The sequence below is a fragment of the Phaenicophaeus curvirostris genome, chromosome 3, assembly GCF_032191515.1.
Source record: "Phaenicophaeus curvirostris isolate KB17595 chromosome 3, BPBGC_Pcur_1.0, whole genome shotgun sequence".
Taxonomy (NCBI): Eukaryota; Metazoa; Chordata; class Aves; order Cuculiformes; family Cuculidae; genus Phaenicophaeus; species Phaenicophaeus curvirostris.
In genome coordinates this window covers 10,728,568-10,749,312 of record NC_091394.1, presented here as the reverse complement: position 1 = coordinate 10,749,312, position 20,745 = coordinate 10,728,568, and the positions used below count along the sequence as shown (strand labels likewise).

The 20,745-nt window shown below is 39.5% G+C and overlaps 1 protein-coding gene across 1 annotated transcript in view; it reads left to right on the top strand.

Moving 5' to 3' along the window:
* LOC138718793 (sodium-dependent neutral amino acid transporter B(0)AT3-like) overlaps positions 1-17,027 on the top strand; it is a 30,010-nt gene extending 12,983 nt beyond the window's left edge. The window contains exons 4-12 of the mRNA XM_069853356.1: positions 2,936-3,117; positions 3,524-3,634; positions 8,712-8,824; positions 9,221-9,349; positions 10,169-10,325; positions 11,982-12,186; positions 13,679-13,838; positions 15,450-15,612; positions 16,782-17,027. Coding sequence (XP_069709457.1) covers positions 2,936-3,117; positions 3,524-3,634; positions 8,712-8,824; positions 9,221-9,349; positions 10,169-10,325; positions 11,982-12,186; positions 13,679-13,838; positions 15,450-15,612; positions 16,782-17,021 — 1,460 coding nt within the window. The 3' untranslated portion in view covers positions 17,022-17,027. The remainder of the gene's footprint in view (positions 1-2,935; positions 3,118-3,523; positions 3,635-8,711; positions 8,825-9,220; positions 9,350-10,168; positions 10,326-11,981; positions 12,187-13,678; positions 13,839-15,449; positions 15,613-16,781) is intronic.
* The last annotated feature ends 3,718 nt before the right edge of the window (positions 17,028-20,745 follow it).

Here is a 20,745-nt window from a genome sequence, read left to right as displayed (position 1 = left end):
TTTTTCAACATCAGTGGTGAGATTAGAAGAACCTGCCCTTCTCTGTCATGACCACAAAGCTCTCTCCAAGGAGTTGGTTCCTAAGTGAGCCGAGTAGCAGCTGTTCCCATCCATCAGGCTTAGCTGAACATAGACTAAAATGGCATTATTTCAGGCTCATGTAGTTAAGCTGGGACTGAAGGGTCAAGAGCAGCAAAGCTTTTCACAACCTAGGTTGTTTTTTATACACCCTGCTATAATACACAGATTATTTAACAGCCAGACTATGTACTCAGAGGTAACCGGGATCGCGCTGGTCAGTGTTTGTTCAGGCACAAGGCCAGTTATTTTAATTCGGCACCAAGGAGAGGACACCAGCAAATCTAAGTACACTCATACACTGAAAGAGGATCATCAGCTTCAGGTGCAATGACATTTCACAGCAACCACACCTTCAAATGCAAATCTGTAACTGGAGAGTCACTTGGCTAAATCAGCAGCTCACATACCTGCAGGACACTTCATTCTCCATCTTGCAATCTCACCACGCCAAGTTTTGTTTGACAAGTTTCACAATGATGCAATGACCATAATCATGATGTCTCTTCATCATCAGCCTTTTGCCAGCTAGACCAGCTTTCCCAGAATTTAGCTCAGAGTTGAGGTCACAATTTTGACACTATTTAGGTCACTTTTCTTGCTTTTCAAAGACAGGTGCCCTAACTTTGGTTATTTCTATAACAGCATTATTTCAAGACTCTCAAACCAGGAATCTCCTCCACTGTCTCCACTGAGATTTGCAGCATCTGTTCAATTAAATATTTATCATTTGTAGATGATTTCTAATGTAAGCTGCATTTTCTAGCCTATCTTTACTACTTGGCAGCCTTGTGATGGCTCCATTTTACAGTAGACTGAGGGAAAAAATGTTGATTTACCAGTATTATCTTTGTTTTATTTACATCATAAAGAACAATTTTATGATGTATTTGTCAGGGTTTCTTTCTCTCTTTTAAAAGATCTTCCTTAAAGCAGCTAGTGCTGGTGGTTCTGTTCCCCAGGGTCAGGCAGCAGGGGATCCTCTCCTAACACTGGGGCATCACTCCATAAACCTCTCCCAGAAGTGAGCTTCTCAATTGGTCCTTTCTCCCAAACCACAGCAAAAAGTACCACAGCCAACTTATCTTCCAGAGGCTGGGGGACTGTGAGGCAAGGATGGAAGAGCAATACGCTTTGCTACGTCCTTCTGAATGAAAATACTTGAATTAACATCTCCTGCATAACATGAAACTCGCTAAACGTAATCTATCAGGGCAAAAAGGGAACCAAATTCAATTCATTGTCAAGATCATGGAGGTGGCCACCCAGGAGCATCAGAGCTTCCCCACTGCAGTCACTGGGATCATCTCAGAGGATCCATGAGCTCTGCTTAGTGACTTAATTACCACATTGTTCATTTGTGTGCTTTCAGAATTTTGTTTTGAATGGGGCTGTTTCAGAAGTGAGTGAGAGGTCACAAGAGAAGGGAGAAAGGTGCCAGTTTGAGAGCTTGATTGAAGAGGCTGCCATTTCATACAACAGGAAAAAAATCTAAAAATGAAAGGAAGAGTTGTTTCTTGTACTCTCAGGATTATCTTCCTAAAATCATAGAATCAGCTCTAGAGTTTAAATAAGAGAACAGGGGAGGTTTCTTTTAGTCACTTACCTTACTCAGCCACCTCCAAGTTACTAGCAATAAATGCAGAATCAGGATGTTGCCAAAATGCCACATTTTATCACTTCCCTGCCTGCAGGCATTCTCTTTCCCTTCATAAAGTCATTACAGGACACTGAATTACCTTTCCAGGTAAGCAGAATGAGCTGTCCTTTCTCAAGCCTGGGCTACCAGCTGTTCATGGCAGGAGAGTGGCAGACTGCCACGTGTGAGGTATTCTGCTCAGTGCCTTAGGTTATTCGAGCAGGAGCCCAGAGCCAAAGCTAACAGGACTTGAAATTGGGGAAGGAGGAGGAAAGATGCTATGCTGAACTTGAGTGGGATTGCCTGCAAATCAGCAGCTTCAGCACAAGACATGGCAAGAAAATTAGCGTGCTCTTCTAGGCAGAGGAAGAAATGCATTCAGATCTCATGAGGTAGGGAAAAGAAAAAGAGCTCCTCCAGACTGGGTTTGTGTTGGACCTCCTGGTTATAGGGATTGCCATCAGTGCTGCCTCTGCTGGCTCCACGCTGAGTAAACCCAGCTCCTGGAAACGGACAGGGCTGCCTCGTACTCTTGGGGCACAACTGATTCTGGCTGAGAGCAAAGGCAGGAGCTGCAGCTGAGTTTCCAGCTAAAGACAGCACATTAGTGGATTTCCTGAAGATCATCCTCCTCTTGCCCATAGCCATGGGCAATGTCATGTTCCCTGTTCCTTCTTCTCCAGGTGCAGAGCCTGCTCTCCCCAGTGCAGAAGCCTGACATTCCTGCTCACAGAAGTCCTGCAAACCTGATCCCAAGAGGCTGATGCCTGTGTCTGGCCCCACTGCAGGGCTGTGACACAGCCAGGGGACCCTGGGCTTAGATGTATCCTCAGGTGCCTGAATCTCCACCAACATGTAGGCGTACAGCTAAAAAAAATCCGTCTCCACCACAATTATAGTTCAGATCTTACCTTGTACTGAGTACGATGCCTTTTCTATGTAGAACGTTATTGCCTGTAGAAATGCTGGTGTGGTTCTGGTGTAGGTCTCACATAAAAGTCTCACAGTCTCAGCCTGCATAACAGAGTTTGTCTCACTGCATATTACAGACAGGGCAGAAAGACCAGTTCAGTCCATCTCTGTATTTGATTTGGCAGCCCCCAAAAGACCATTCTGCCACTCTCTGTTAGTATAAAGTATTGCTTCCCATCTATACGATGAGTGGGAACAATACCAATTTTAATATTTATTCTTATGCTTGCCACATTTTTTTTCCAGGGCTCAATGAAGAATGTTACGAAAGTACCGCAGTAAATTATTTTTGGTACAGGAAAACTCTGAACATAACACCTGATGTCACTGAGAGTGGCACGTTACAGTGGTGGCTCATTTTGTGCTTAGCAACTTGCTGGGCAATCGTCTACCTCTGCACCATCCGAGGAATTGAAACCACGGGAAAGGTATGGAAATGACAGAGAAATGTATTATACCACACCATGGATCTTACTCTTCATATACTGAGTTTCACTACCAAGGAAAGCTTTCTCCACTTACCTCACCAGCACCATTTCAGTGTTCTCCTTGTCCTACGAAGCAGTAACAGTGGTAAAGATGGATGGAAGTGACACTTTGACTCTCCTTTTCCATTGCAAATGCTTCTACCTTACCAGTCTCCCCTCACACAGTTTTAAGAGCAATTTTGTTACAAATACAAACTGCAAAAGCACATTCTGCCATCTTTTAAAGATGATACTGTTTACCTGTAGCTGTCTTATCTAATATTATTAGGATTGGATGTTATGATAACTTAAACAGGATTTATCAAAGATACCGGGCAGTAACTGTCCGTCTGTTTTCTTTCTTTAGGCTATTTATGTAACAGCAATATTTCCTTACCTGGTCCTAACTATATTCCTTATTCAAGGACTCACTCTACCAGGAGCCACTGAAGGTCTAGCTTACCTTTTCACCCCTAATGTAAGTATTACTGCTTTACTCAGAATTATCATTATTCCTTTTTCTCCCCCTCAGATCTCATGCTACATATTAATTTCCCAGGAACTCCCACTCTAGTTCCCTATCCAAAGGCTGAGTAAAGCTCTTTTTTTGCCATGAGATGAGTGATTAAGTATTTTAATATACTTTAGCAAGATAAGCTGTAGCAAAGTATTTAACAGCTCAGTAATAAGCATATCAGAAAATATTGCAAAATTGAGTATAAATGTGTTTTGGATGCATGAGTGTTGAATGTATAAGTGAAACTATTGCACTTCATAAACAGCATCATCTCTCTTTTTCATATGATAAATACGGGATTTCTCTCCCAACAGTACAGAATTTACACAACTAATCTTTTAAGATTTTACAAGGAAAACAACTGACGAATTACACTGCAAAGCGTTGGTTTTTTTTAATTTTTAAGGTTGAAAGTAATTTTCTCTTACCCTTGTTTCCCCATAGCTGAAGTTTCTCCCCCAGCCCTGTAGCTTTCCCTATAAGATGGAACTGCTTACTGGAGAATAACCATTCTTTCTCATCTTCTCAAGGGGACAGAAGTTCCAGATCTGTCCATACACTGGGCATTTCAGAAGAACCTCTTTACACTGTCCTTACTGGCCTTCCCAAACGCAAAGTCAAATTGTCCTGCCTAGCAGCTGCTATCAACAATAGGCATCCTCACAACTCTGCCTTCGTACTAAAAAGCTCCATAAAGCAGTGAGTGCAGAGGTGCAAAAGCAGCACCTGCCAACAGATGGTCTTGGAGCATTCTCTGCCACCACAATTTTTGTAGGGCCCAGACAGGACAAGAAATTCTTGATGCAGTGTCTAAGAGAAGAAAGATTAGACAACACAACCATGACAGGGCTTGGCCTGTTATCATTTGGTCTTAGTCTCGCTGGCAGGTTTCTTTGGAAGAGCTCAGACATCTTTGGGATTAACGATCATTGGTACACTGAACTTAACACCAAACCTAGATTTGTGTATACTCACAAAGCCTGGAGGCATTGCAGTGCTGAGGGGGAACGGATCATCAGAAGGAGATGCATTGGATGGTTTTGTAGACTGGCACCAGAATGAAAATCCAACTGAAATCAACCCACAGTAAATGATTAGATGGTCTGAGAAAGCAGAATCTGGAGACGTCCTTGAAGAGTCATCAAAATATCATTTTGGTGATGAAACAATGTTCGTATCTACAAACATGGAAAAACATGAGGCAACAGCCTGGTGAGTGGTAAGTGATATCTGCTATGAGTGTTGTTCTTGCATAGAAAGAAAGGGTCATTGGGCACTGGAACAGGCTGCCCAGGGAGGTGGTTGATTCACCTTCCCTGGAGGTGTTTAAGGGACGGGTGGATGAGGTGCTGAGGGACATGGTTTAGTGTTTGATAGGAATGGTTGGACTCGATGATCCAGTGGGTCTCTTCCAACCTGGTTATTCTATGATTCTATGAAAGCCACAGTCCAAGACTGAGAGATGGTTTTGTTAAATTAACATAGTAACTACTATGGAGGATTTTGGAACTTAAAGGACTTCAAAAAGACAGTAAGAATACAGCTACATTTCTGTTCTCTCTTCTTCCCCCTGCCCACAACTGCAGTATCAGTACTGCCTTTTCTGTTAGTTTGCTTAATGAGGAACTATTCCCACCACTGCCATCAGTAAATATACCTGTTTTTCTTGTTACGCTTCTCCAAAAGGAATGATCCAAAACAAGTTGTACAAGGGGCTTGTTGGTTTGTGGGGGCTTTATTTGGAAAGATTTACCTGGCATGCCTAGACAACATTAGCTTACAAAACCATAAAGCATATTTCTTAAGCATGTGCCGTTTTCTTCTTTTCGGGTCTTTTTGCAGGAACCTTGTCAAGCTTTAGCAAAATAAACTAAGAGTTAGCTCACCTACTGCCTGTCTCAGCTTGCTTTCAAAAACAAATTAAAAAAGAACCAACCTTCTTGACATTCTCCACTCATTGGAGGAAACCTTTTCTGGACATTTTTCCAACTTTGCAGCGCAGCAGTAATTGTAGTTTCTCTGCCACAGCTGCCCCATCCGCTGCCTGGTAACTGCTACACTTCACTGTTGAAAATCTGTGAAAGAAAGTAATACCAAGTGCTAAAAGTCACATCTTACCTGGTTTTACATCATAATCACCTAAGTTAATTGATTTTTTTTCCTAAACAATTGTTATATCAGTTCTTTAACTTTCCAAGTTTGTATTTTTAGCTCTCCTTAAGTCTCACAAATAACAACTAGATGCATGTGGGTTTTAAATACAGCAGGCTGTGGTTTTATAATCATGCAAAAATACAGTCAGCTCTTTACCTTATGACACACAATCACTCTTTAAGTTCTAGAATAAATAATGAATATTTCTTTTCATTGACTTTCAGACACGGAGAAGTCTGGCAATTTACTCACCCCCCTCTAAAATCCTTGGCTACCTGGAAAGTGTGGCTGACAAGAAGACAAAAAATATACTGAAGTTATGCTCAGAAGCACCTGAAGGGAATGCAGAAGTTGTACAAAGATGAAGTAACACAGGAGCTGGAACGGAAGGTGTTGGAAAGGTTCTTGAAAAAAAATCATCAGAAGCAGCAGAAAACGGATTGCATCAAGCATCAACAATGGCCTTTGCAGGGTTCAGCTTCTGTGGCCATCTGTGTCAGTTTAGGAGCACAAATGCCTCCTTCTCCAGTGTATTTTACAGCTGAAAGAGCTTCAGCAATTGTAAATATCTGGGGGTTCTCTAGCAATGAACAATTCCAGGAACTTGGTTGGGCAACTGATGCCTGTGTCCAGAGCTCTGCAGTGAGACGAGCCAAAAGAAGGGAGGGGGAAAAGGCAGCACAAGTACCAGATTCTCTATCACAGAGGCAATTTGTATTTTTTTTCCTCTATTTCACAGTATACACCTGATATTAAGCAGAATGAAAGCATTACCTAATGAACTGCAGTCCTTAAGTGCAGTATTACTCGTTGGCCACTTGCTTATAAGAAAAGCAATAGCTCTTTTTACACCAAAATTACATCATAGGCATTCCAATATTGTGTAATTCTGTTGTAAGAATTTTTCTGTCTGTATTTCACGTGCTCAAGTAACCAAACATTTCATCACCTGGGAGGGGAGCAACTACACTTCCTTAATGAATGTAACACTCATTCATTAACATTCTGGTTATGTATCTTCATCTGCACATTTCTAGCTTCAGCACTTTTTTTTCTTCTTGAAGACACACTTTTGTGACCTTTATGCCATATTACTGAAAACATAAAATAACAGTTAGAGTCATAATTCTTTGCTTAAGATCAGACAATGACATTGCCATGGCATGCTTGTGTGTCCACTACTTTTTCAAGTTTAGGAGTTGATAAATATCTTTTAGAGTCAATAAATGCATTGCGTCTATCAGCAAACTGAACTATCTCCAGACTCATTTGCCAAAGTCCTCAGTCAGAAATACAGCGATGTGGCAGTCGCATCTATCAGCACTGATAATTTTCTTGGCAGCACTTAAACTATCAAGGCTACACAGCAATACCAATACGGAGGCTGCACATTGCAACAGCAATCTAATTCCACACCTGCATGAGCTCCGACCCATGAGCACTCCTGGCATTGGAGGGTTTGGTTGTGATCTCCTAAAACATCTCCAGGAAGGTTTGCCCAAGCTGAAGCCTTTCAGCCAGTAATGGCTACGCATACCTGCTTGCTATGCTAAGTTGCACAAAATGTTCTACTAGGTCTGCTGCGGTCAAAGCACTCGCACATTTGTGGAGAAAGCATCTTGCAGTAACGGCTTTCACTGCACCCATCATGCTGATGTGAACCCATTATTTCTGCTCTTCAAGCTCAGGCTGGCTTCAGAGAAGCCCAAAATACTATTAAGTTTTTGGCATATTTATCTCTCGTTTGATAAGAATGGTCGGACTCGATGATCCAATGGGTCTTTTCCAACCTGCTGATTCTATGATTCCTAAAAATACTCCTACTAGGCTCAATAGCACAGGCATGTAGACATGACATAGAAACACAAAATTCTCCCTACATAACTAGGATGCAGATTTGACTCAGGCTAATTTAAAACAAAGCGAAATACTCTACGTACCCAGAATTACTTCTGGGCCAGTGGATTTTTAAAATAATCATTCTTAACTAATACTGTTTTCTGTTCCCTATTGTTGCTAATGAATTGGAAAGTAATTCACCTGGTAGGGTATGAATATAACATACTGCTTCTTACTTTCTTCAGGAAAGTAATATTTATTGAGCACATTTACAGTCTGCAAATTACTTATGTTTTATCTTTTTCTTCTTTTTCTTTTAGACATTTTATTCATAAGATTCCTTGTTAGTGTGGCTATTTAAAATTTCCTGTTACTCTCTGTAATGCAATAATAACTGATCATTTAATTTAGCTTCCTCTATTACATCGCCTATACATCAAAATTCAAATTTTTATCTGTTAGTTCCTCCTTTTTCCTTACTTTTCCTGTTGCCCTTTTATTTTTATTTCTGTTTTCACAGTACTTTGAATCTAAGATGCTCTTTTTAATTAATAACCTTTTGTCTGCATGGGTTTTTAATTTTTTTTTTTTAAAGTGAATTTAGAAAGCTATGGAATCACTTTGTGTCTTAAAATAATGAAGGTTTAGTATTTGCTTATACACTTTTAGGAAGATAATAATCTTAAACTGTAAGTTACCTAGTATGTGGATTAACAAAAAGAAAAAAATTGAGGAAAAATGTAATCTACTGTCCCTATTGTGTGTCTAATGTCTATCATTTAGAAACACACTTTTATCATCAGACAGAAGAGGCGTACAATGAAACAGATTCTATAATTACCACATACATTTAAATAGACCAAATTACACCTTCAGAAACACCTGCTTTACTTATATATTTTGCACTAATTTCCATTTTCAGTGTATTTAAATGGCAACACAACTCACGATTTCACATGTGAAATCAGAGCTGAGTTATGAGAACCAAGAGAGAAAAAGAAAGTCTAGTTCGAGCTTAAGTCACGCATTTATTCAATTATTGCAGCTGAACACTCTGAAAAATCCCCGTGTATGGCTTGATGCAGCTACCCAGATTTTCTTCTCTCTCTCTTTGGCTTTTGGAGGGCTTATTGCATTCTCAAGCTACAATCCACCAAAGTAAGTAGAAGTCCAGCCTTTACAAGTTGGTTAAATTCTTGCTGTGTTTTCTGAAATTTTCTAAAATCTTCCAAACTCCTTCCTTGGGGTATTTCTAAAGGATTTTAACTGCTGCTGTCTTTATAAAAGGCCAAATATATTTTCTAACAGGAAGGAGGGAAAACTATCTAAAAAAAGAAAATGTTTGGAGAAATACCCGAGAGAATGATAGATAAGTTTGAGAGACCATTTTATTTTACCAGTTAAAACAGATTTGTATCTCATCCTCAGAACGTACATTCAATATAGACTAACAACTTGTATGGTATCCTAAAAACAAATAAATATTTTCCACATCTTATGGAGGGTAAATACTGCTCTTTTTAGTCACTTTGCTTGTTTGAATTCTATTTATAGAAATGACTGTGAAAAGGATGCGGTGACAGTAGCGATTGTAAACAGCGTGACATCCCTTTATGCTTCCATCCCAGTCTTTTCTGTTTTGGGGTTTAAAGCAACCACAGCCTACTGGGACTGCTTCGACAGGTGAGAAACTTGCATTTCCAGTGTTATACTGTGGTTTCGACTCCTAAGTAGATAATGTGTTGAAAACCATGCATTTCAAGAATTCATTTTCACTAAAAAGGAAAAGCATCTGTACCACAGAATCATAGAATAGTTTGGGTTGGAAGGGACCTTAAAGATTTTCTAGTTTCAACCCCCCTGCCATGGGCAGGGACACCTCCCACTATATCAGGTTTCTCATAGCCTCATCATTCATTCTCCATTCATATGGAGAAGTCTAACAGAAAAACAAAGTATTATGGTGCTGAGGCAAGGATGATTGGGGAAGCATTATAAGAATCATGGAATAATCATAGAATCATAGAAAGGACCAGGTTGGAAGAGACCCACTGGATCATCGAGTCCAACCATTAAGAAGCAATACAAATTATTAAACTATCCTCTGCAAGCAGTACATCAGGGATTACATCTCAGTCTCAGACTAGCATTAGAAGTAGTTAAAAAAATAGTATTTTTTCCTATTCTACCAGATTCACTTTAGTTATTAAACACAAGTGGTGGAAATGCTCTGAAGAACTGATAAAATAAGAATAGAAATGTTTTAGAGATTGCATCTTCATAAAGTACTCCGAGTTTGTATCAGAAAGAGAAAACACTAAATAGGAGAAAATATTCAGGCTATTTTATATAAAAGTCCTCATTTAATATTTTTGTTTATATTATAAATAAGAGCACAGAAAGTAAACACAACTTTCTATTAACATCAGAATACCAGTACAGCATTTCCAGCAAGATCATCTACAAACATTTAAATTAATGATATGTTGGCTTCTCTGGCAGAAACATTATCAGTATCATCAATGAATTTGATCTTCCGGAAGAAAGTATCACGCGTCAGGACTATACAGCCTGGGTTAGTTTACTAAATGCATCATATCCAGAAAAAATTGCTGGACTGAGACTGAAAAGCTGTGACCTTCAAGAATTTCTTGATCAGGTAGCACAATTGCTTTCACCCAAGTAACCCTTAAACAAAATATGGAGAATGACCAAGACCTTCCTTTTTCTTACTTTACTTTTTCTTACTTTTACTTATTTTTTTACTATTTTTTTTTACTTACTTTACTTTTTATTACTTGTACTTTACTATGCTTGTAATGAATCTATTATATATAATCATGAAACAAAACAACTACAGAAAACTTCAAATAATCACATTGCTGTAAGTCAGTTTGAACTCAAAGCTGTCTGATATGGCATGCAAAGTTATATATTATTGTCACAAAACTAGTCTTCAAAGGTGCTCCAACCTGGAGCCTACCATGGACACAAGATTCAGTCCTACTTTGGTTTACAGGAATAAGTACAAAAGAGGAAAAATACCTAGCTGAAATATTACAGAAAAAGGCTGCTGGAGCTTCCTAAATCCATATTTAGGAAAGCATTAAAAAAAAAAATCTATTAAAATGTTTGTCTTCAAGCGCATCTACGACCACCAGGAAGGTATCTTATCACTGTCTTTTACTTTCTTTCCTCCATCTTTCTGTTCCCTCTTGACTTCTGCTTTTTATTTTGCTTCCTCTCTAGACAGATCTCACTGATACTTTAATTTTCCTTTTCCCCCAACTCCCCTCCCTCCTTGCAAAATACAACATGATCCTTCCCCTTTCCCTCTCCAGCCCTACTAAAACATTTCTGCTGTTACTAAACACAGATGTTTCTTCTCCAGCCTCATTCCAGTTGCTCCAGCGACTCCACCCCGTCCTGTAACTCTCACTTACTATTGACCTATTTGTGCTCCCTTGCTACGAGTCCTCACCACCTAATGAGAAAAGAATAGAGCCATGGCTGGAGGACATAATAAGAAAGAAAGGAGCTTGAGAAAAAAATAAAATCTTAGGACAAAAAGGTGGACGTACTTGCTAGAGATAGACTGGGTTAATGCACAATAGCCTTAATAGACAATGATGGTGAAACAGGTTATTCTACTCCGATGATGAAGTCAAAGGACGACACCCCAGTTCTGATGGGAGTTGGTGTCTGTTTTGTCTGCTTTCCTTTGATGTCACTCACTTCTAATTTAGGGTTTGATACATTTTATTTCCAAATTAGAGCAACATCAGCATTTTTCAGTGCTTGGACTTAAATATCCTTGTCCTTGGGAGACTGAATTCAAAGAAACGTGGCTGAAATTAGGATTTTCCCTGTTAGCATTTTCTGCCCTGGTAATTATGGTGGGGGGGACGAGTTGTGATCAACAATTCACCAAATCTGTTGCTGCTGGAGTGGCAATCATTTCCTTACTGATATCTTTTTCTTTCCAGCAGCGATTACATCACAGATTTTTTTTTAAAAAAAACATATTTAAGATGGTATTAGCAGAACAATTTCTGTTCTGCTTTACTCTGGACCTGTCTCTCTGTGCAAGCAAAAATTCTGCTGTATGATTGTCTAAACATCTCTGATAGACCACGTGAAAGTAAAATCCCCACAAAGACTCCCCACTACCCATTTTCTCAACCGCTGGCTGCCACGGAGGCCCACAGGCCTTTGACTTCAGGGAAGGATAGCAGCATGTTATAATTCTGTATGGATAAGGAACCACATTTACGACTTTATAATGCATATTTTTATCTGTTTGTGAATTCTGCAGAGCGTATCAGGAACTGGCTTGGCTTTCATCATTTTCACTCAAGCCATCATTCTCATGCCAGGTTCCCAGGCCTGGGCCATCCTGTTTTTCATAATGTTGTTCAGCTTGGGCCTTTCTTCTATGTTTGGGAACATCGAGGGAGTCTTCACTCCTCTTCTGGAGATTCGAGTTCTATCTAATTCAATACCCAAAGAGCTTTTATCTGGTAAGATATTTGCTTTGCTTTGTTCAAAGAAAATGGCTTCTTCATGGATGAACAAACTAGCACCTGTGTAACAATATATTACAGAGGAAATAACAATTTGTTATATTAACTTGGCAGTCACACAGTCTCAAGTAAGGACAATGGATTGTGTTTGCAGAAGATCAGCACATAGACGAGGTAGTAGTTATGGCATGTGATCCTGTTCTTGCACCTAAGCTGGAATCTTTTCAACCAGTGACAGTGACTGAACCCAACTGTTCCTCAGAAAGCAGACTCAGTGAGATCTTACTGTGAAGCTAGTGTAGAAAAATTGATCTAGGAAAATTTCTGGCAGTTTGAAGTAATGGATTTACACTTCCGCAAGGTGCCCTTCCAAATTCTTATGGGGAATATTGCTGTCATGCCTTTTTTAGAGTCTTCTTATGACATCTAAACTATATCCTTCTCAGTTTACTACTTACATAGAAACAAATTTATTTACAACTTGTTGAGGTCACCATACAGTTTTGAAATTGATTTTCCAATTAAAAAAAAAGAAGTGTAAGCAAATTTTACAACTCATTGAACCAAATCCCATTTCAGAGTCAGAAGCTTAGTAACAGAGCACAAGGACATACAGATTGGATTGGCAGCCCATGGGACACTCTCCCTCCTTCCCACTTTTTCTCTCAGTTGCCCCAAATCCATATCATAGAATCATAGAATGGTTTGGGTTGGAAGGGACCTTAAAGATCATCCAGTTCCAAACCTTCAGCCATGGGACACCTTCCACTGGATCGGGTGGCTCAAAGCCTCGTCCAGCCTGATCTTGAACACCTCCAAGGATGGGGCATCCATGACTTCTCTGGGCTACCTGTTCCAATGCCTCACCACCCTCACTGTTAAAAATTTCCTCCTAATACCTAACGTAAATCTCCCCTCTTTCAGCTTAAAACCATTACTCCTTGTCCTATCACTGCACTCCCTGATAAAGAGCCCCTCTAGGTTAAAGGGAGACTGACTGTGGGGAAGTGCAGTGAAAACTAAAACATGCAACATAAAAAGGTCCACATTTGAGGCCCTTTGAGGAAAGGCAGAGCAGAAATCTAGGGAGCCCTTACACTTCTCAGACCCCAGCTGCCTCTGCTTCAGGCCAATGACTGCATGGAAATGAGGGCACTTGAAACTCACTGCATCAGTCGAAAATTAACAGAGGGCAATAGAAAAGCACAGCACAGACTGTTTCTGGAAGTACTAATAACTGAAGGATGCTCTGAGTCACATGAGTGCATTCCTCCTGCAAAAGTGGTGCCTCCTGGCCAACAAAGAGCAGAAGACTGTGTTTGGGAAATTATATTAGCTCCACTGGAGAAAAACTGCTTGTTGTATGTAGCTCTACAGATGTAGAGACAATAAATATCACCAGAACAAGAGTAGAAAAAATTTAGAACAAAAATACACTGACCAAATTCAGTTCAGCAATCCAGTAACAAAGATACCTTTTTTTCTTCAGGTGTCATATGTCTAATTTGCTTCCTCATTGCTCTGTGTTTTACGCTGGGTTCAGGGAGTTACTGGATAGACATTTTTGACAGCTATGCAGGCTCAGTGCCTCTTCTAGTAATTGCCTTCTTTGAAGTGATTGGGGTTGCATACGTCTATAAAATTAAAAGGTAAGTTGGATGCAGATGTACTCTTTTCTCTTAAGAGGTAAATGCATTTTACTCTCAATCCATGTTGTTTCATGCAGGTAGACAATATTGACTTATTTCTGTAGCATTTACTAGTTCTGTGAATGTAGTTATTGTTCTTTGCTTCAAGTTGCCTATATATGTAAAACATACGGGGTAATCTCTGGACAGGACTTACGGAAGGGGGGAAAACAAATTTTAAAGCTAGAAAGTCAAAAGCCATTGTAGTTCTTTGGCAAAGAGGGATTGCACTGTCTTTCTGTTACTGCCCTTTTGATTTGTATACTTTTGTATTTTTTATTTACTATTATTTTTTCCCCTCAAACTTCACAGTAAGCAACACGCGGCAGCTCCCCCATATTAAAAGACTCCCCCATATTAAAAGGCTCACCCTGCCCACTGAGAATCCCCACAGTAACAAACACTAATTGAATTCACTCTTTAGTTTAAAAACTCACCTACATCCTTTGTAAAGGCCACAAACTTTATCTCCAGTTTTTACTGACACTTGGATCATGAAGGTCCTGATATTTTGTGTATCAGTCTGTACACCATCTAGACAATGAGCTTACGTTCAGCCAGTGCTGTTGCATATCAAGGTGCTTCAATAATCATAAAGTTTTTAAAGAGGCTATGTTTTTAAAAATAAGAAACTGAAGAAAAATATTCCTTGGTTATAGCTAAAGTTCTTGCATTAAATTTTCTAGATCCACTGTCAAGATTCTTGGAGTGTTGCCCACGTTAAAGGTGACTCCCAGGTTACATTGTCTTAAAAAATTTCACACATCCCTCTTGCTGCCCATATAGCAGCAAGAAGTAGCAATAAAATCTGGTTTCACATGCTACAACAGACACTGATTTCCACAGCACCTGCATTTTCTCTGTTCTGACAGTACACAGATTATTTTTCATCTGTCACTATGCAATACAAGAATAGCCAAAACACTTTTTCCTAGTTTTCAAAGGAATTTCTAATATCTTCAGTTAGATTAACAGACAGTGCTGGTGTTTGAACACACACATGCACATACACACTCACACACTTCACAATTCCTATTCCAGATTACAAAGCTCTTTCCAACTTGATAGATACAGGTTATCAAACAATATCAAACCCAGAATCACGTATCTACTGCCCATTCAATGTACAAAACTGTAAGAGGTACATGTGAAAGATCAGCTTTGTGTCCAAACAACTGCCCCTACTAACTGCTCAGGTCGCAATAATTTTGTCCCTGATGCATTTGGTACTGGTTAATTCAGACCTGCTAAGAAGCTGTGTTTGTTCCCTAGGCAATTTTGTCTTTTTTCATGATTTCCATAGTTCTACAGAGCTGCTGTAATATTTTCATCACTTACTTGCGCTTAGAATCCTTAGGCTAGGTGCTCAGGTAACGTAAACTGAAAACGTAAAAATGTAAAGATCAGTGAAGACCTACATTATTTAATTAAGCCTATAGTAAATTATTAAAGAAAGGTATGGTATAGAAAAGATTTAGGGAGTTGTAATGTGTTTAAAACTTACAGAAAAATACGAAAAAGTGAAACACCACTTAGATCTGACCCCATCATAAACATTTCTTCTTTTGAAAGGTTCAGCAAAGATGTGAAATGGATGACTGGACGAAAACTCAACCTCTACTGGCAGATCACATGGAGGTTTATTAGCCCTCTGCTCCTGCTAATTGTCTTCATGGCCTTTGTTACTCTTCAGATACAGAAACCACCAAGCTATGCAGCCTGGAACCCTAAATATGTATGCATGCAAATATCTTCTAAACTTTTTAATAAATGCAAGAGCTGTGTACTTTTCTCCCTTACCAGATCCTCTGAAATCATTGCTAACTACTGCTTATCTACATAACGCTGTCTGAAATGATGCAATGTTCAGAGGTGAGAAGGCTCCAGTGTGCCCAGAGGTCACACATACTGAAACACTTTCCTGTTAACAAGGCCTCTTCTTGAGAAGTCCACGCTCTGGATTTCTACCAGATGCGCATAACAAGAGAACGGTTGAAGTGAAATTTCTCACAAAGAGTCTGAACCTATAAGGGGTTCAGAAGTAGAACAAATACATGAGCAGAGCTTTGGAGTTGCAGAACAGGTGCTGGGGATGGAAGCATTTCTCAGTGACAACTACTAATATCACTGGGATGCTGTGGATATAGGAATGTGTAACTTTTGACAGGGAGGGAGGCAGTGGTCCAAGAATCATGTTGGTTAATTTAGCGCCAAAGAGGTGTCTATGCTGAGAACATTTAATCTGCATGGCACTGACTCACATCAGTTGTAGTTTCCCAGATAGTTATCAAATACACCCCATGCAGGGGTCTGAAGGTTGATTGTGGCCTTAAACTGCACGAGGATTGCAGTCACTCTCACAGAGAGGCATCAGCCTTCACAGAGTAAATATACACATGGAAAAGCTCTCTTCTTCCAACAGTACATACACCAGCAGTGCCTCCTCCAAACACCGTTATGTACCTACCATCCCAAACTAAAACTCATATCACAGACTTGCAGAAATTGCGTTATCATCATTCCCTTCAAATGTCTCAAACAAATCTTTCCTATTTGGCAATGATCATGCTTGGTAATCGCTGAAACCAGGTAAGCTTTGAGTACTTACAAGAATAAACAGAGCTTAAAACCAAAGGAGGGTGAATTTTATAACTCTTTGGGCAACCTCTGCACCCCTAGGAGTATCTCACACTTGCAGCTATGAATCTTTGAAGCTATAAAACATTTACAGCCATCTTTAGACCCATGAGGGTTGTACAGAGAACACGGCCACTCTTGCAGAGCAAGAGTAAATTTTTGCTATCCTTACTGTAACAAAATAAAAAAGTGCATATGGAAATCATAGCAAAATGCAATTGCACCTACCAATTATTTATTTTGCTTTTTTCTTTTTTATCTCCATAGGAAGGTTTTCCTATGAAAGAGGAGAAAGTTTATCCACCTTGGGTCCAGGCCATCTGTGTGCTGTTAGCTGTCCTTCCCTGTGTGTGCATACCTCTGAGAGCTCTCTTCCATCTGATCAAACAAAAGTGCAGAAGCAAGGACCCAAGCTTTGTACCACCAGAAGTTTTTTCATCTCAGGGGGCTAACAGCAACTGTTCTCATCCAAAAGAAGAAATATCCATTGTATCTGTCTGTAAGTAAAGATAAGAAAGCTTTTGTTAGACACGATTAGCTGTAGTAAGGTGTCATTCAACCAACATGGTTTATGCAGTTCATATGCTTACTGCCAATCACAAACACTCTATAAACAGAGCTGCTGCGTCTCCTTTATTTTCAACAAATCACACAAGTTATAATAATCTTGCTTCTCCTACATCCTGTCCTGAATCCTACATGCTGAGTACTAGCCCCACTGCTTTAACACTTTCCACTCATTAACAACTTCATATCTCTCTCCAGACTTTAAACAGACTTTAAATATGGAAAGCCTACTAGTTACTGCTAGTGGCCTCTGTCTTCCTTCACTTCTCTTCCAAAAAAAGGTCTGTTCCTAAAGAAAAGCAACATAAAAATTGGAATACAGACACCTACAGTTTCATTCACTCATCCCTCTCTGAGACATCTAGAATGGAAGCTCTTGAAGAGTAAGGACTCCTCTTGTCCACGACACTGTACTTTTTGTAAATGCATATAGGGATTTAAATAGTGTTTATTTTATGATTATTTCATATTCTAAAGCATTGCAAAGAGAAAAATTAAAGCAATTAAAATATTGTGTATTAAGTAAATCTGAGTAATTAATTTTTCACAGATCTCTTTACCTTAGCAGATTCCAGAATTTATTGCAGTGGAAAATACTGTGAAAACAAATGTCTCTATTTCTTTTCCCTTGATTTCTCATACTGAACACAGTAACTGAATACTGTAATAAAAGTGCAGATGTATGAGAGCCTCTCAGTGAGCTGCAGCCTTACATGACATGACAATGAAGTTCATCTGTACTTAAAAATACGTTTTCCTACACTTGCCTGCAGATTCTAGCCACTCCGCACTGGTGGGAGATTAGTATTCTTTTAGCCAAGATACTTGAGCAACCAGCAGCCTCTGAAAAAATAAAGGGAAAGTATGTGAGGATAAGGTATAACAAAGCCCAAGGTTGAGTAACTAAGAGAGTCAAGGAGAGGAAGAGAAGGAAAATGGAAGTAATTTCAGTATTTAGTCTTGTGATGGTCTACATACCAGCAGGACTTCATAATGGGTAACGGGGATTTGGCCACACAGTGAAGATTAATTAGATGAACTCAAACTCTGCAGAAGAAAGGCAGCTATCTAACTACTTGAAAGGGGTACAAGACAAGTTGCAAGCCTGCGACAGAGCAGGGGATTACTTTTATCTTGCTGCTTAAAGTAAGAACAGGGTAAAGAAAAAGAAGGGACTTCTTTAGTTTTTTCTTTTTTAGAATTACTATTCTCCTCACAGAGCTGCTGTAACCTCCTGCCCTACAACTAGCCTGAAGAGTAAGGCTCTCCTGGAGCAGTGATGCTACTAGAAACAGCAGCATCCAGTCTGTCACACCAGATCTACCAGATGATCAAAAGTACATTGTGCCCCTGCCTGCTGAAAAGAAATGCACAGGTAAACTGCCCGTGTGCACAACAGTTGCCAAAGCAGAGCCTCTGGCTGTTAAGCACGTGGCCTCCCCATGGACTTGGCCACAGGTCTGTGTGATGGTGTTCAGCAATTCCCCATGGTAACCTGCCAACAGCCCCAGCCCTTGAAGTAAACCGAGGGACAGGCCTCTCAGCATGGAAACACAGCTTCTGTCAGCAGAAACCTCACAAGGCACAAAGGTCCAAGAAAACTTCTTGATATTCTGCAGCTGTGCACTGTAAAGGCTGTTGACAATGACACAGATGATTTCAATTTCCACTCTGCTTGTTGCAAAGTAAATTTGAAAGATTATGAGTAAAAAAGACTTCCATAAAGAATGAATAATCAAGAAAAAAAATATAATTGCAATAGTTAGCATTTATTCATATAAAATCTGTAAACACATAAATAAGAATTTTTGCTTAACCAAAGTGTACACTCAATTTTCATGTCTTTACATATAACTAGATGTTAATTAAAATCATACATGCAGAGTATATGAAACAAGTTTAAGTCTTTGGTCAGAGATCTGTTCTTAAAGAAAACCACATCCAACTAATATAGACATAAGCTGAGAAAATAATTAACTACATATACAAGACTTAAGTCTATAAATCTATCTTGAGTCACTGTCGTGGCATCACAGACTTCCTGACTTTTGAGGTGCCCCTTCCCATTCACCAGAAGAGGGACTTTGTGGGTCGCTGGACACACAGTTCAGCTTAGGACAGGACACGAGGGGAAGACAGCTTTCAGCTCCAGTAACTACAACTCAAGGCAGGGAAACACTAGATGAAGTTACTTTTAAGCAAAAATAAGCAGGTAGAAAAATGTGTTGAGCAACTCTTGCACTTCTGTTATGAACTCTGCTAGAATTCTTGTGCCAGAACTGTAGCCTTATTCAAGTAAAATCAGTGCTACAATCTTCCCCTTCCTATTCAAACGAAGTACATCTTATAGGTAGGGTTTTTTTCTCTTGAATAGCATGATTGACTTTGTTATTTGAGTTAAGCATGTGCACGCAAACATGAAACTGAATCATGAGTTTGTCTTGCATACTAAGCACTTTCTACTTCTGATAAATATCCTCCCAATTTTTCATCTGCATATCCCATCGGATCTTTGTTGCTATAATACACTTCTGTGAACTCATACTGTTCTGACAGACAAGACTTCTCCAGAACTCTCTAGGATATAAAGACCTGGATTCTCTGGGGGCAAATCCATACGGGACACAGACACAGGCATGGTGATGTTCATCCTTAAGCAGAATCCATAGCACTAAGATAAGGAGCTCAAGTACCTATTAAAGGGGAAGCCTCAGAAGGAGCACTGCAACAGCACTATAAACAGGGAAGCATCCCAATTATCATAAAACAGTAAACAGAGAAAAACTGCAGAGGGAAAAGCATATTCCTTCTGGAAAACAGGCAGTTCCCTACATTGCAAAATCTGATACCTGCCTAAAATTGAGATTTGTGGTGCATAATCCTCTCCCCAAAAGGAAGGAGTGGGGAGAAGGATGCATGAAACTGCTACCATTTCCTCTAGATGGGCTTCTGTCAAATTCCTCCCTTCCAGCCCTGCAGAGAGATACTAAAAAACAATTTTCAGCTCTATCACTCTTCCTCCCCATACTTACAGTGCTTTGCAACACTTGTAATACAGGTTGTACGGAGCAGTTACCCAAGTAGCTTAACTCTCAACGTCTTTACTTAACTTCTCCTAAACACTGAGAAATCCTTGATCTTCCTCCAACCTTCAAATCATTTGCCATATTCCCAGCTCTCCAATGACTCTTCAAAATCTACATTGCACATTCAGAATGCTCCTAATTCTTTTAATATTTCCAGATTAAAGTTATTCAATTTACCGAAGCATTTCCAATTGCTGGTTGAAGTACCATTTTGCTACCAATTAAATAGAAAATATTTTAACACCATAATATATTGCATTATTTCTTTTAGAACAGTTCCTTACAGAAGTAGCACTATGAAATAGTTTTACCTTCCCTACAAAACAGACATCTCATTTTAGAGTATTAAATCTATGCCATTGCTATGGTTATTCCATTCCTTACACAAAGGCTCACACTGTTCTTTCCAATTGTATTAAGCCATAGCAGCAAGTAAGTACAAGCTTCTAGTACAGACTGCCGGCTCTTCTTTAAAATCTCAATTTTTCCTTTTGCTGTAACACATAGTCCTTTCAGCGTTCTTAAATGGAAGATATTTTAAAATGAAACAGTCTTCTCTTGTGATTTCTGAATCATAT